General features: G+C 42.9%; 1 protein-coding gene and 1 non-coding gene across 2 annotated transcripts in view; both read left to right on the forward strand.

Annotated features, from left to right (window-relative positions):
• Nucleotides 1-16,445, forward strand: part of LOC130045773 (intracellular hyaluronan-binding protein 4-like) — a 34,898-nt gene extending 18,453 nt beyond the window's left edge. Inside the window, exons 5-8 of the mRNA XM_056138630.1 lie at nt 3,183-3,263; nt 10,337-10,505; nt 14,534-14,716; nt 16,275-16,445. Of these exons, the coding sequence (XP_055994605.1) occupies nt 3,183-3,263; nt 10,337-10,505; nt 14,534-14,716; nt 16,275-16,331 (490 nt within the window). The 3' untranslated portion in view covers nt 16,332-16,445. The remainder of the gene's footprint in view (nt 1-3,182; nt 3,264-10,336; nt 10,506-14,533; nt 14,717-16,274) is intronic.
• LOC130045861 (U6 spliceosomal RNA) lies at nt 1,276-1,378 on the forward strand. Its single transcript, XR_008795630.1, has one exon. It is a non-coding gene; the product is annotated as a U6 spliceosomal RNA (small nuclear RNA).
• Nucleotides 16,446-17,045: the final 600 nt, after the last annotated feature.

A 17,045-nucleotide genomic window follows, 5' to 3' on the forward strand; every position in this document is an offset into this window, starting at 1 on the left:
TTCAAAAAATAAATTAAATATACTAATATTGCACAGCTGTGCTGTTATTGAAAGGAAATGTGTTGAAATTTCCTAAATCCTAGGACACACAACACACACTTCCCCTTCTGAATAATCTAATTTACTCTATTATCTAGACCACTCCATTGTCTTTCGATTTTTAACCTAAAATCAATTTGGATCTAGTTTACTACATACCCTAAGGGGAGGTCAGTTTACTGTACTATCTCTCCAGCCTCAATAATTGAAATTTCTAAATTAAATCTTTTCAGTTTTAATTGAACTTTTTTTTTTCTTTTTGGATGACACCAAGCAATGCTCAGGGGTTACTCCTCCTGGTGGTGCTTGGGGGACCATATGGGATGCCGGGGATTGAACTCAGGTTGGCTGCATGAAAGGCAAACGCCCTATCCACTTTGCTATCATTCTGGCCCCTAATTGAACTTTCAGTAGCATGAAAACTGTATAGTGCAGTGGAATTATGTGCCAGCCTGGATAAATGAGAGTAGAGGTGAGTCAAACACAGGGTGTTGTGCATCTGTCCGCTGAGGCTCAGTGCCCCACACTATGTTGAAGGTGCAAAGAATTTGCTGCAGTTTAGTTTTCCTTCTTGAAGATGTTGATAGTAAAGCCAACAATGAACCAAACAATGAAAGTGGTGTGACTGAACTATTTCACACACTGTTAGAGTTTTTTTCAGTTTGACGGTGTCTGCTGAAAATAGAATTTCTCCCTCTGCAATAATGAAAAAGTATATCAGATAAATCTGTTACCATTTTGAATACTCACAAAAGGAATTTTCAATACCATCTCCTTCCAATATTCATTGTGAAGAGGAAGATATTTGATGTAGAAATCAGGTAATATTTGGTTAAAATATGTTCATTATCAGAAATTTGGTTAAGTATGAAATCTTATCGAATTTGAACTAAAAATCCTTGAGATATTTAGTGTTATTTTGTGGGACATGATATGTTCAAAAAGATATTTTATACATTTAGTATAATTGAAGTCAGGAAATAGAAGCCATCAAATGATGTCTTTCTCCTAATCAATCCAATATTGATGATTTACTTTCTACAGAATTACAAAATTTGCCGAAATAAGTTGTTGATTTTGAAAATTATTTGGCATTTTGGTTATGTTGTTCTACATCAATTTAGAACATCAATTTTAGGTTTAATCTATAAGCATAAAATTCTGTACAGGCAGGATATCTGTGATATTTTCTTTAAAAATTGGTTGTACTGAAAAGTAAATGCTAGATGATCTTGTGTTTGCTTTGACAACACAGACTAAAATTGGAACATTACATAGAAGGTTAGTATGGACTCTGTGCAAGGATGATGTACATTTTTGAAGCATTCAGTATATTTTTTTAAGGTGCTAGATGATAGTGCTAATAAACCTGGTTTTTGTTTTGTTTTGTTTTGTTTTTTTGGTTACACCCAGTGATGCTCAGGCTATATCTGGCTCTGCACTCAGGAAAGACCCCCTGGCGGTGCTTGGGACCATTTGGGATTTTGGGGATCGAACCCAGACAGCCACATGTAAGGCAAATGCCTTCCCTGCTGAACTGTCACTCCAGCCCCAAGTAAACCTGTTTTTCCATCCCCTTGGTTTATTTTGTAGCTAACAGAATACAGTGAAGGTTGGACCAATTCAGTGCTGTTTTAGATGCTAGACTTGGGGTTCCTTGTTGCTAAAAATTGTTGTGACCCCCTCCATAGGGGCCTGTGTGCTCTGCCCACAGTGGTCTCTCAATCACAGCATGTGGTCACTTGATTTAGGATCTCTTATAAAAGCAAAATATCCAGATTTTATGCTGAAAACTGCATTTAAACAATTGGTTATAGACCTGAGAAATAGTACCACAGATCGTGCACTTATCTTGCATGCAGTTGACCCAGATTTAATCCCTGCCACTATATACAGTTCTGCAAGCCAGCTGTGACCCCCCAAACCCATAAAATTAAAATTAATAATTGGTTACAGTAAGTTTTAGTTGAAAATTTAAAAACTTATTGTAAATAATCTGTTTCATAGTTCAACTTACATTTGCTTTTTATTAAAATGGTGAGGGCCAAAGCAATAATACAGCAGGTAGGGCATTTGCTTTGCATGCAGCTAGCCGGGTATGCATGGTTTGATCTCTGATATCGCATATGGTTCACCAAGCACCACCCCAGGAGTAATTCCTGATAGCAGAGCCAGAAGTAACCCCTGAGCATTACCAGGTGTTACCCAAAAAGCAGAAAAGAAAAAAAAACAGTTGATATTTTTTGAGTAGCTATATTTATACTAATTTTAGCATTTTTTGCACTTATTTCATTTTTTGTATTATCTTCTTTTTAACACCATTTCCTAAGTTTGATATGATGTCTATTCTATAGTAAATATAATATATATCAGGTACTATACTATATATACTATGTTAAATATGTAACATGTAATGTTACACATACTATTTATATACTGTATAACAAACTATGTTATATCTGCTATGCTATAATTTAACATAGAGATGGCAAATTTGTATGGCCCTATTTATATTTGGATTTCCCTAGAATATTAAGAGTTTTGAATATTATCTGGTCCTTTACCCAGAGCGGGCCCAGTAACGTCTCCATTGGAGACTTTGTTGTTACTGTGTCTGGCATATCGAATACTCTTGGTAGCTTGCCGGGCTCTCCGAGAGGGGCGGAGGAATCGAACTCGGGTCGGCCATGTTGGCCGCTTGTAAGGCGAATGCCCTACCCAAGCAGGTAGGGCGTCTGCCTTGCACGCAGTCAACATGGCCGACCCGAGTTCGATTCCTCCGCCCCTCTCGGAGAGCCCGGCAAGCTACCGAGAGTATTCGATATGCCAGACACAGTAACAACAAAGTCTCCAATGGAGACGTTACTGGGCCCGCTCGAGCAAATCGACGATCAACGGGAGGGCCTTTACTTACTTTACCTTTACCCAGAGAACTTTGTATAATTTTTGGAAATAATTTACATAGGTTGACAGCTAAGAGCATATTTCTCTTTTTCATTTGGATGTGGTTACCTGTATATGTATATAATTCCTTGAGGATGTTGAAAGAAAAAGGGTGTTGAAAGTATTTGCTTTTATTCTGAACGAGTGAAGGCGCTGGTATGAATACACTTGCATGACTCAGATTGTTCTCTGCCTTTCAGCGATGCAGAGCCCCTGGTGCCAATGGAAGAGGCTACAGTGACAGAGACCGCAGGCTCTCCAGAGCAGGAGTCTCCAGCCAAGTGCGTGTTTCTTCTTTTTCCCCCTGAACTTTATTTACACTGTGGTTTACAAAGTCATTCCTGATGATTCGTTACAGGCATTCAGTGTTCCAGCACCAGTCCCAGCACCACCACGTCACTGCCCCACCACCATCGCTTCCTTTTTGCCTAGCACCTCTCAAGCCTGCCCCTCATGGCAGGCCCACAGTAATTTATTTTATATTTCTTGTTACCCATAAATGGCTAACAATGATCAAAAAGTATCTCCTTAGACTTGGGGCTGGAGCGATAGCACGGCGGGGAGGGTGTTTGCCTTGCATGCGGCCGACCGGGTTGATTCCCAGCATCTCATATGGTCCCCCGAGCACCGCCAGGAGTAATTCCTGAGTGCAGAGCCAGGGGTAACCCCTGTGTATCACTGGACATGACCCAAAAAGCAAAAACAAACAAACAAAAAAACAAAATTTTCTTAGAAGAAAATTTGTGAAAATTGTTGTAGCTCACTATGTGGATATTAAGTTGGTTCATGGGCCTGAGTGTTTCATTTTTTTCTATTGGGTTGTTACTTGTTTTCTTCAGGATTTCTCAGATCAGGAAGTCCAATCTTTGCCATAGCACAGAACGTGAATTTTCTTAATTTACTAATGAGTAATAAACTAATAGTTCAAGTAATCTATAAATGATAATAGTTATTGAGCCCAACCATGTATTCAGTTCTATGCCCACACATTTTCCTGTCACCAGCCTGTCCTGTAACTTGGATCTCCTCAGGATCTAGTCTCTGCTCCATTTAGTCCGTCCTCCCTCCTTTATTCAGGGAGCACTTGAAGCATCAAGCACGTCTATCAAGGCTTAAGTACCCTCCCTTTTGACCTCGTGTTGTATTCTGCTAGCACCACCCACATGTAAGACCCACAGGCCGAGCATTGCAATAAATTCTTAATAACCAGCATTCTGGAATGAACCCTTAGCACCTCCCATCAACCCTGATTTTTCAGACTCCATTTTTCCCACCCTCTGCATTAACTGGTTCAGTATTTTATTTTCTTTTTGGGTCACACCCAACTATGCACAGGGGTTACTCCTGACTCTGCACTCAGGAATTACTCCTGGCGGTGCTGGGGGACCATATGGGATGCTGGAAGTCGAACCCGGGTCAGCCGCATGTAAGGAAAACACCCTACCCGCTGTGCCATTGCTCCAGCCCTGACTGGTTCAGTCTTGCTTCTCACCTAAACGTGGTCGCTGCCTGCCACTTCACCCTTTTCTAGCCTTTATCCACTCCTGCATCCCACTTGGCGTTTTGGGTTTTTGTCCTCTACGTCAGAGAGGAGAGAGGAGCCGTCATATTTGACTCTGTGCAGCAGAGTTGGATGCAGAAACCAAGACAGGTGCAGTAGCTGGCCTCGACAGCCCCATGTAGTAGGTGGCCTTGCCTTTTATTAATAACAGCCTTCATTTCCCTTCTCCCTCCCATAACGTGCACCATTCCCCATGAGTTCATAACGAGAACAAAGGATGAACTGTCGGTGCAGCTGTGGGCATTGGGAGGGGGACAGTGAATAAGCAGTGGTCTTGAGACTTGGGAAGGCCATGTGCTCTTCTGTTTTTTTGTTTTGGTGGGCTGGGGGCACACCCAATGGTACTCAGGGCTTACTTCTGGCTCTGCACTCAAGGATAATTCCTAGTGAGGCTTACCGGACCATATGGAGTGCCAGGAATTGAATTCAGGTCTCCCGTGTGCAAGGCAAAAGTTCTACCTGCTACACTATCACTTCAGCCCCAGCACTGCTCTTGGCAAGACTCTCCCTGCCAGGCTGTGCTGCAACCCCCATGAGTAAGTCTGTACTTTCCTTAGCAGGATGTTTCCTGCTTAAGTCTGAGCTCTCCCTGGCAGGACATAAATTTGCGTAAACCTCAACTTTTCTTAGCAGAACATTTCTTGCTAGGCTACACATTTGCAGCTCTTTTGTCCTTGACCTATGTTTGGCTTACCCAGGATATTTCCCAAATCTTAGGGCCTGCATGTACAGGGCAATTTCCCACACATCATCATCTTCTACTACCAAAGGTGACCCTACTGTGCCCACCTCTTACCTCTTGTAGGAAATTGGAGGCACTGTTTTCCCTTCACTGCTACAGAGTTTGCTAATTTCACAGGAGCCTGATGCGTGGTGCTTTCCCTTTAGGTATGTTCACCTCCTTCCCCCCAACTCATGTTTTCCAATCAGTACTAAACATCTTATGCCTGTGTGAACCACTGTGGCTTAAATAACACAAAAGAATAAGCCAGCATCTCTCACTGCTTTCCCTCATACCTCCCTCCTCCCACCCACCATTCCCAGAGCCCTTTTCAGACTTGTGCACACTCCCCCCTTCCTCCCCTTTCTTCAGCGTCACTCCACATCTGCCTCTGCCCTTTGTGTCCTTCTGAAGTGTCCACCCTATGGCTGCAGGTGTTTCTGTCTGTGTCTTTGTTGACCTCTTGGAGTCTATGCCTCGGCACTCAGGTGCCCCTGGGGCCGTTCCTGCAGACACTCAGCCAGCAGAGTCAGATGGGCTCTGACTCCCAACTGGACCACTGATCCCTGAGCTCTTTCTCCAGCCTCACATTTGACTTAGTTGATTATTTTTCTATTGTATAGAGAAGGAAGGTGGGGGAGAGAGGGAGAAGATGAAGAGAGAGAGAAGAATTCACATTCTCTTGGACATTCTGAAAACTCCCCATGCTCAGGAGGTTAAGGACTAGGGTTCACAAGCCCTCAGGTCTCATTCAGTTTCCGTCTTGTGGGATAGCTTTACTTCCATCTTGTTGCCAAGTCAGAAACCGAGGTGTCAGCCTTGAGACTTTATTCTTTATCCCCTCTCTTTCCGGTCCCTTTTCTGACCCTTTTTTGGGCCTACGTGGCCCTGAGGATCTCGCCCCTGCTCCCAGTCCTTCTCGGGATCCAGCATGTTTGAATTTACAAACATACTTTCCTCTTACTTGCCACAGAGCTTTTACAAGTGCTATTTCCTTGCATCTCTATCCCTCTCCTTCAACTCCCCTCACCTTGGGTCTACTTACTCATCCAATTCTGCCAATAAGCAGGGTATTGTTAAGAGCACAATCTTTGGAGTGCGTTGTAGTGGGTTCAAATCTCAGCTCCCACTTACTAGCTTGGGTGGGTTAACTGACATCTGTGGCTCACTTTTTTAATCTGTAAAATGGGAGCATCAGAAGTTGGCGTATATAATAAGATTTATTGTGTCTGTCTCATACAATGGCTTATGTGGTTAGTGCTCTATGATTGTTGCTGTTACTTTACTTTGCGCATTAATGCTATAAAGATTGTAAAAGCTGTTAATTACTACTCAAAATTAAGAAATGTATTTAACAGTTAATATGAATATTTAGGTAGTGAATTAACTGATAAAATAGATTAGTAGTATATGTGAATGTTGAGAAAGTGAATTAACTAGAAAACTTCAGGGAGAACTTTGTGAGCTAATGAATATATAATTCAGGTTGAATAATAGGAAATTACAGCAAAATTCCAAGGAATAAAATTGACTTTGGTATAGTCGAGTATCCATCCTATTTGACAAATTAATCTGTTACTGTGAACAACAAAATAGTGATTTATGGTGATCTCACAATTCCCAGCACCCCAGCTGAGCTGGCCAGCCCACCCTCGCGTCTGCAGACAGTGGGCAGGACAGCAGGGAGCTGCCCAGGGGATGGCCACAGGGGAGGGCTCATGGTCAGCCATACTGAGTTGTTGTTCCCACACTGCTTTACCAAACTTTAAATTTACTAAACTAGTAGTAGGATAGTTATTTTGTATCATTTCAAAATCAGTTTTGTATCTGAGTGCTGCACTTGAGGATGGTGTCAGATACTCACACACTTGGCACTGCACCTGTTGGTGTGGAACACTGTGGTGAGTCACATTGGTCTGTCCCTACGGAGCTCCACAGCACATACACCTTCAGCCGGGACATGCAGTCTGTGCTTTCTTTTTTCCATCCTTCATCTATCCTCCTGCCCTCTCTCCTCCTTTTCACCGTCATTAGGCAGGCAGTCACTCTCATTCCCTTTTCTCCCAGTAGTCTGCTTTGTTTCTCTGAATTTCCCCTTTCTGTATATGGGAACATAGTTAGATTCATATGTAAACTTCATATGCCGTTTATTTTGCTTAACATATATTTAACTCATTTTTTAAGTAAAAAATGTTTTAGTTGTGATTCCCTCATGTCCTCCGTATTTCAGTGATCGGGTGGGTGTGGGGGTTTCGTGTGCCTGGACTTGGTGCTTGCGCATTTCTAACTGTTGTTTTCACTCTGGCTTGCACAGTGGTTGTGGTCAGATACCCATGACCACACTGCTCACCACAGCGGCCATTCCTTTGTGATGCTTACCCTGACGCTTGTTTGGGACCTCATTCTGCCTGAGGCGTAGTTATGGCTGTCATTCTCCTCCCAGCTTGCAACAGGGCTCACACGTGTGCTTCTGGACTCTGCGCTTTTAGCAGCTGCATCCACATGCCCTGAGTGTAGAGCATCCTGCAGATTCAGAAGCATAGATGGTAACTTTACTTGGGCATGTGCCAAGAGTGAAGTGACTAGATCAGACGGTAACAGTTTGCTTTTATTCCCTCTCTGCTTCTGGAGCTCAAACCCAGGGCCTCACATGTAACAGGTTTCTGTGCTGTCCAAAATGTTTGAATTCCTGAGGGCCTCTGCCAAACTTTTTGCATTCTCTTCAACAGTGTATTTTTTTATTCTTTTTTAAAAGGATATTACATTAAATTTTATTTTATACTTGGATCTCATGGTAATAGTCATCTTACCTGTCAATAAAACTTTAAAACAATTCTTTATTAATGCTTGAGCGGGCACGAGGAATGTCTCCATTGTGAGACTTGTTACTGTTTTTGGCATATCGAATACGTCATGGGGAGCTTTCCAGGCTTTGCCATGTGATCGAGATACTCGGTAGCTCCCAGAGGGGTGAAGGAATTGAACCCGGGTTGGCCCAGGTCGGCTGCGTGCAAGGCAAACGCCCTACCCGCTTGGAATTTGCGTGGAATAGGTAAGGCTTATAAATGTAAATTTCCCCCCTACACTTTATATAAACTCTGTATGTACCTTATGGTGTTTCACTAATTAAAATTTAAAAAAAAACCCTCTGTGGTTTGCAAGTTGTTGATGTTTGCAAGTTGTTGATGATGATTTGTTACAAGCATTCAGTATTTCAACACCAATTCCATTACCGTAACATCTTCCCTCCACCATTGTCTCCAATTTCCCCAACCATCCCTTAAGCCTGCCCCATAGCAGACCCTCAATAATTTATATTGTTTATCAATAATTTTGCTAGCAGAATGATCAAAAAATGTTTCCTTAGACGAAAACTAGTGTAAATTGTTGCGTCTCATCATGGAGACACGAAGTGAGATTATTAACATGTTGTAGTAACATTAAGGCTCTGTATTCATGTTTTGTTAATCGAGATTGATTGCCTTCTGCGTTACATCCTATCCAATCTGGTGTGCTACTACTGATTTATCAGTGTTGTAGAGATTGAAATGTTGCCTGGTTGCATTTGCATCCATGTGCTCCAAGAAGTCCAAAACTTTTAAGGGGGTGGTACAAGTGGAGTTAAATTTTTAACTGGGGGATGGATTTGGAGTATGGCCAAGACTTCCTGGGCTTCTGGAACTACTGAGAGTTGTGGGATGATAGCCAATCCTGACTCTGAGAAAAGCCTGAAGATCTCAGTCACAAAACCCACATACATGAATTTTTCAGCAGATTAATTTTCTGGGTGAAGCCCAGTCTGGAGACCGTGGAGTCTGGCCAGGGGCATGGTGGTGATTTTGTGGAGTGTGGGAGCAAGTGGCTGCAAGACTCTGTTTGGGTGGACACTGGACTGATCTGCCCTGATGCCCTGGATGTCTCAGCCATACACAAGTGTCTGGAGAAATTTTTCTGGCTTGTTTATCAATTTCAAGATTTGTCTTTTATTCTAACTATCCTAGTGAGTGTTGTAACTCATTGTAATGTTAATTTGCATTTTCCTCAAGGCTGATGATATTGACCATTTTATTGCATGTTTCCTTGCTTTGGCAGAGTGTTTATTCAGAGCCTTTCCTATTTTTTTTTTTTTTTTTGCTTTTTGGGTCACACCCGGCGATGCTCAGGGGTTACTCCTGGCTCATGCACTCAGGAATTGCCCCTGGCGGTGCTCAGGGGACCATATGGGGTGCTGGGAATTGAACCTGTGTCGGTCATGTTGGCTGCGTGCAAGGCAAACGCCCTACCCGCTGTGCTATTGCTCCAGCCCCGCCTTTCCTATTTTTTATTTGGGTCATTTATTTATGGTTATAATGGAACTGTCATTCTAGATATAAATTCCTTATCATACATCTGATTTATAAATATTTTCAGCCCTTTTATGGGGTATCTTTTTTGCAGCACAAAATTCTCCAATTTAAAGGATGTTCATAAAAGTACGTATTTGTGAACCAGGGTCATGTAACCTCTGTTCATGCTTTTCTAGATTTGGTTTGTCTCAGGAGCTCCTCCAGTTTCCTCTATGACCATCTCATTTTGTGCCTGAGACCGTCTGGAATGGGTGCCTGGAAATGTCATGGGAGGATGATGGTCCCATTTTTAGAAACTGCTTTGAGCATAGGAACTATCTTCACTTAATAATGATAATATAAAATGTGAAAACAAAATAAAGAAGATTTTGGCTCAAAGATTTTCTTCATGTTCTTAATGGGGCCACTCCCAGCAGTTCTCTGTGGCCCTAGGACCATTCCTGATGTAGTGCTCAGCCTAGACTTGTAGGCTTGACAGTTCCGTTCTTGGGCCTGGCTGTGTTTAGGGCTATGCCCAGCCATGCTCAGGAAGCCATCTAAGTGGCGGGAGCAAGCTCACTGGCTAAATGTTTAGCCTCTCATCCTAGTCCCTCAAATAGTTCCTTGCTCTTATTAGATTTGAGATTCAGCGCCATGAAAATATGTTAAGCTGACGGATGTGGCTTTTACTTGAAAATGCAGGTATTTCGAACCCATTCATAAATGAGTCTTTATACTTCTTTATAGAGTTCCTGAATTGGAAGTAGAAGAAACTCAAGTTCAAGAGATGACCTTAGATGAATGGAAAAATCTTCAAGAACAGACCAGACCAAAGCCTGAGTTTAACATTCGGAAACCTGAGTCCACCGTCCCTTCCAAAGCAGTGGTGATACACAAGTCCAAATACAGAGATGATGTGAGTATGATATTTTGAATCTAGAGGTACCCTTTGATGTCACCTTATTAGAATTGAAATGGGTATTTCTATTTCTGTTTTGAAAATAGAACATCAGTAGTTGGCATTCTAGTTCCTACCTAAGAGTAATCCAAGGTGACATTTGCTAGTTTTTACTGTGAAATTTTTCATTAAGAAAAGGGATTGAAACTTGACCTGTTGATAATTAAATATAAGGTAGTTGTAGTAACAGTACATTTGCTGAGACAGTTAAAATACTGCATGTTAATTGTACTTTATTTTTTGTCTTTAAAATGAGGTGCAGGGGCTGGAGAAATAGTACAGCAGGTAGGACATGTGGCTGACCCCCAGTTAAATCCTGAGCATCCCATGTGGTTCCCTGAGCACCACCAGGAGTAATGCCTGAGAGCAGAGCCAGGAATAACTCCTGAGCATCAACGGGTGTAACCCCAAAACAAAACAAAACAGACCAAAAATCAGAATATTTCCACAACAATGCCATTTCAAAGGAAAACTGCTCTGCATTTGAGTTTTGAGACATGATAAGATTTCCTTCTGCTCTAATTCTTAGTAAGAGCATGCTATACTGTGTGGGGTTCTGCTCTCACGGCAGCAATTCCATGTACTCTGCCTTATCATCAAACTCAGAAGGCACAGCACAAGCGAACCTGGCAGTGTGACTGGGTTCTGCTCCAGTCACCAACTGTCCTGTCGAACTGTTCTCAGCCTCACTCTTGTGAGGGCCTGATGTTCAGCTCTTTGTTGCAGACCTCAGCTTTGAACGTAGCAGTCAGCATATATTGATAATCAGAAAATGCAGATTGTGATTAAATGATACGTTTATCTTTAAGGGTACACTGAAATATTCTAATTTTCAAATTTTAAATGTGCAGCATGAGATAACAGATATTTCTCTCTAGGATGCCAATTTGTTTGTTGTTGGTAATGAGCAATTTTTTTCCCTCTGATATTATTGATTTTCCATTTCAAATCCAGGAATTTTATATCACATAGATTTGTTTGTGTTCCCATTGATACTTGTATTGTATTTGAGTGAATACTTTTGGTGGTGGACTTTGGGCCACACCTGATATGCTTGGGGGTTACTTCCAAAGTTGCTTGGGAGAAGCTTGCAATGCTGGAGATTGAATCCAGGTCTCCTCAATGCAAAACCTGTCCTCTAGTTCAACAAGTAATTTCATTTAAGAATTATTTATGTCAAAGGATCCTCTTTTCTTTTCACCATCCCAAGCTCTTAGAACCCTTAACTAGTAAGTTTTAAACTATTTTTGTCATTTGTTCTCTAAGAAACTATTTTTTGGGGCCAAACCTAGGGGTCTCAGGGCTTTCACCTGGCTCTCATCTCAGGGATCACTTCTTGTAGTGCTTTTCAGACCACAGGGGTGCCAGGGATCAAACCTGGGTCAGCCACATAGCAAGGCAAGAGCTCCCTGCTCAGTGGACTGTCTCACTGGCCTGTGTTTGCCAAGAAATTCCTGTGAGGTATTTTCACAAGCCCATTAGCTGTTTCCTATCTACTTTCATTTTGTTCTGGGGTATTAAAAATAAAGCTTTGCCTAAAACATAGGCAGCATTTGCATGTGAAACATACTTCTGACATTTTTGGTAAAAATAGAAGCCATTCTTCCTCTGTCAACACCAAATCCATACCCCTATCTCCCGAGAGGCTTCCTGGAATATTTGAATCAGCTGGGTTAATTGAGTCATCAAGTTTGGTGTCAGTGAACCACACAGCGTTAGTTCCTGTTAATCTTATCACACTGAAGATTTTAGTCAGAAATTTTTCTTAGAACAGCAAAAGCCAAATTATGCATTCACTGATTTACTTTTCTCAGGGTGCCCTAAGAGGCAAAAGTGTTCTTTACATCCAAAGGCAAACAATCACGTTTATTTGAGAAGTTCAGACCCGACTTGGTGAAATGTGCTGTGCTCTTTGAACGCTCATTGCTCAGCGGAAATTTGACTGCACAAAGTGGGATGTGGCTGTTGCCTCCAGAGATGACATGCTGGGAGCCCATTCCTCCCTCCACACAGCGTAGTTCCCCATAACCAGTTCCAGTGTGCCCAAGTCCTGTCCTTCACCTCTCTAACTTGAATTCACTGAACTAAGACGTGTGTGTGTGTGTGTGTGTGTGTGTGTGTGTGTGTGTGTGTTGAACCCAGGCCTCATATATTCACTACCACTGAGTCATATCCCCAGTTTTTACACTTTATTTTAATCTGAAATTTTAAAGCAAGCACTAATGTTAAACTTGAAGCCTGTAATAAATATCTGGCCAGAAGAGGCTGATGTACAGATTTGGGGAATTCTTCATATTACATATATTATTCCGAGATCAATGGCATTGTTTCTGTAAGTCGCTTTCATTTAAAAGTGAAGGCTTAGTTTCATCCAATATTATGAAATAAAGCCAAATCTACTTGTTTAATAAATATTTAATAAATTATAGTGAAATGTCCTTAAACACTAGATGATTTTATTCATATGTGGAACACAGAAAACAAACATACAAACTTCAACGAAATAAATCAGAAATACATGTTTAGGCTTAGACTATAAATTTTTGTTTTCTTTTTTGGTTTTGATTCACACCAGGCTGTGCTTAGGGCTTACTCCTGGCTCTGTGCTCTGGGATCACTCCTAGTTGTGCTTGGAGGACTTGGAGGGGGCTGGGGATAGAACCTGAGTCAGCCATGTGCAGCAAAGCACCCTGTCTTCTGTACTGTTACTCTGACTCAGCTTAGGCTATGTTAAAAAATTGTTTTAAAGTAGCTTAAGTTATTTATGCAGCATTGGTAGCAACCCTCAGATAAACCATACTCAGTTTTTGTCATTTTTCTATATTTGGAGTCAGAATTGTAGCACTATAGCACTGTCCTCCCATTGTTCATCGATTTGCTCGAGCGGGCCCAGTAACATCTCCATTGTGAGACTTGTCGTTACTGTGTTTGGCATACGTCACGGCTTTGCCATGTGGGCGAGATACTCTCTGTAGCTTGCCAGACTCTCCAAGAGGGGCGGAGGAATCGAACCTGGCACGTCCGGGCTGGCTGCATGCAAGGCAAATGCCCTACCACTGTGTTATCGCTCCAGCCCGAGTTATTTATTGTAAATACCACACTTTTTAACCTTGTGGTATGTGTACAGTTAGCTTCCATGTGAAAGGAGTTTCTCCATGAAGTTCTACTCTAGGAAGATGATAATCCCTATTTATTAGAGTAGGATTTGTGACTAAAGACAGAATTAAAAGATTTACTCTCAGCAAAATACGCCTCTTATAATACAGTTCTATTGATTGCTGTTGGTTATATCCAAGCTTGTATACACTTCTATGCACATATATACATGCACACACACTTATGATTGCTGTGGGAGTCAAATCCATCAGGATTGTGGAGCCCACCCAGGCCTTATACATATATGGAAGATCATGCTTTGCCACCTGACCCACATTCTTGGCCAAAATCTTACATCTTGGCCTGCCTACCTCCTTTTTAGAAAAAAACAAAACAAAACACACTGGCCTCTGGAAATCCACCACCTTTGAGAGAACAAACAGTGTTCGCCCCCACCCCCCAGGGCCAGAGAGATAGCCTGGCTCATCCTGGCACTGCATGGTCCTCCAAACACTATTCGGAACAACCTCCACAACTTCCCCCAACCCTTTACCACTGGGTGTGGCTCCAAGACAGCAAAAAACAGAGAGAGGAGCCCCAGTTGCACTGGAACCTAGTGGCACACTCCATCCTTCCAGTGCCCTCCAGGGGTGGCACTGCCCACATCTTGCTCGCCTCTTTAACTGATAGACATTGGTCTTTCCTGAAACAATGTTAAAAAGTTAGTTTGGATTCAATGACTGCAGAATGCAGATACCCTCTTCCTAGGGCCTGCGAGGTGGCTCCAACATGACTTGTCACCTGCTTTGGCGATCAGCAGACTGCCACCCTGTTCTGCTGGCAGAGTGAGCTCATGGATGCGTGTATTTGATGCTGTGACTGTATTTCAGATGGTGAAGGAGGACTATGAGGATGAGGCCCATGTTTTCCGGAAAGCGGCGAATGACATCACCTCCCAACTGGAGATCAACTTTGGGAGCCTCCCACGTCCTGGACGCGGGGCCAGAGGCGGCTCCCGGGGAGGCCGGGGAAGGATCAGAAGGGCAGAGAACTATGTACCCAGGGCAGAAGTGGTGAGTGCTGGACTCCAGATTCTGGGTGGAGGGAGAGCATGAGAGCGTGCTGAACACTTCCACTGGACGTGAAGAGTCATTCCGTTCTGCCTTCAGCTCCTTCCCTGTTAGTGCTGTTGGCACGTTTGAAGTGGGGCCACTTCTTTAGTTGGCCTCCTGGAAATCAGCCGCGCAGACTCTCCTGTACCTGGGTCATCCTGGCGGTGTAGTCTGCAGTAACTGTGGCTCAGGATTGTGAAAACACTCTCTCATCAGACCTGCTTGCCAACTGGCTCAGCATTCATATGGGTTAGCAAGAATCCTAGGGCTTCACAGCTTCCTGTAGCCTTTCCAGCTTACCGCGCCTCAAACCATTTTCGCCCATTTCTCAGCCAACACCACTTTATTCCTGGTTTCTCAGTGAAATCTATTTTATTTTGAATTGGGGGCCACACCCACACCCGCCTGTACTCAGGGCTTACTCTTGGCTCTGTGCTTGGAGGAGGAGGGGCACAGACTTAGGGGACAAGATGGGTTCTGGGGATCAAACACAGGTCAGTGACATGCAAGGCAAGTGTTCTACCCACTGTACTGCAGTAACTGTGGCTCAGGATTGTGAAAACATCTTTCACCCCGAGATGGCACAGCCTGTTGCCATTTTTGCCATTTTACTTGACAGGACTTCTCCACCCTGGCCTATTTACCTGAGTAGATCCTCAGAGCTCTGATTCTTTCTCTTAGACCAAATCAGTCCCTGAAGCATTCTCTCCACTTACAATTTTTTTTTCTTTCTGGTGGGGTTAGCATCAGGGGAGTGATATCTTTAAGTAGACAACAGAGGCAAAACATTGGCCTATTCCAATTTTCCCAGTGTTTTCTTAGTACCATGTAGCATCACAGGCCCATCCTAAAAGCTCTCCAAGGAGATGCATGAGTGAATATCCCTGTTCCTGGGAGAGTTTCCCTGCGCCATTGTGGCCTGGCAGCCTTGTCGTGCTGGCTGCTCATGGAGACATTTCTCTGGCTGCCTAAGTCCCCTGCCCACACCCTAGTGTGAGCTCTTGCAAGGGCCTTGGTGTCAAACTTCACTTAAGCAAGGACCAAGCCAGTGGTGTATTTCTGGGTGTAATTGAGAGCAGGTTGGGAAGGATCCAAATCCATGCCTTTCCCATTGCAGAGAACACAGACTCTTCAAAACAACAGGCTGTGCCATCTCGGGGTGAGAGACATAGCTTTGGGATTACTTCGTCTCGGCACAGGCTTATGTCCAGTGCACAGTACCAGACCGGAATGTGGCACAACCTTTGACACCAAACTGTTAGATGCCGAGTCCCTCGGGAACTTCAGTGAAAGTTATGACACCTATCCGAAGGGCAGAAGTTGTCTTGGATCATCATTTCCTTATCAGTGTTCCACTGTAGAGAAAGCATTCTGCATTTTTACAGGAGGTGCCCAGATTGGGGAAAGGGAGGTGCTTCCCTGTGCACAGAATCCTCAGTGTCCTTTCCCTGTCCAGAGCAAGGCTTCATACCCCATAGAACTGGCTGAATGACAGTTGGTTTTCTCTTCTCTTTTTTAGATACAAGACATTGCTCCCAACCCAGATGACCCTGAGGACTTCCCCGCTCTGGCCTGAGAGAGCCCTCTTTCCCTGGCAAGGAAACAGCCCCAGTGCACCTGGAGAGAGACTTTCCTTGCTGTGAGGAAGAGAATCAGACTCTGAGAACAATAGATGTTGCTTTTTTCCCCAGGTGTAGTGTGAATTCATTGCACTTCTCTTGGCATGGGGGGTTTGGGAATCTGGTTTTCTCTAGACAAGCCTGGCACTTTTTCTAAGGAATCCCAAATGAAGTTCAAAAATTTAAAATATGTATACAGAGCTTGTATTGAATCCTCCACAAAATAGGGAGAGTTAGAGTTGTAAACTAGAATCTATTGTGACTGCCAGCAAGTTATATAGGTAGCCAAAGACAGTCCTTGAGTTACAGAGAAAATACATAAAACTGACCAGCAGTCATTAGCAGTTTTCAGAGAACAAGAAATTAAAATATGATTGTATTTATGTTTACTTGTAAATGTGATACTCTACTGAAATTTTGTGAGTTGTTTTTTATTTAATCAATAATTTTCAATAATTAATATTTCACCACTGGTCACCCACTCTGTGACAGAAAATTAAGGATTGATTTATTTTTTAAATGGTGACAAACTACCTCTTGGTTTCAGAGTGTTTGTGTGTGTGTGTGTGTGTGTGTGTGTGTACATGCGTGCGCACACGCACACACACCCCTCTACCTACTTACTGTAAATATGTATATTGAATGTTTGGTGGTTTCAGAGAAGGGTGATT

Source organism: Sorex fumeus, unplaced genomic scaffold, assembly GCF_029834395.1.
Source record: "Sorex fumeus unplaced genomic scaffold, SorFum_2.1 ptg000129l, whole genome shotgun sequence".
NCBI lineage: Eukaryota > Metazoa > Chordata > Mammalia > Eulipotyphla > Soricidae > Sorex > Sorex fumeus.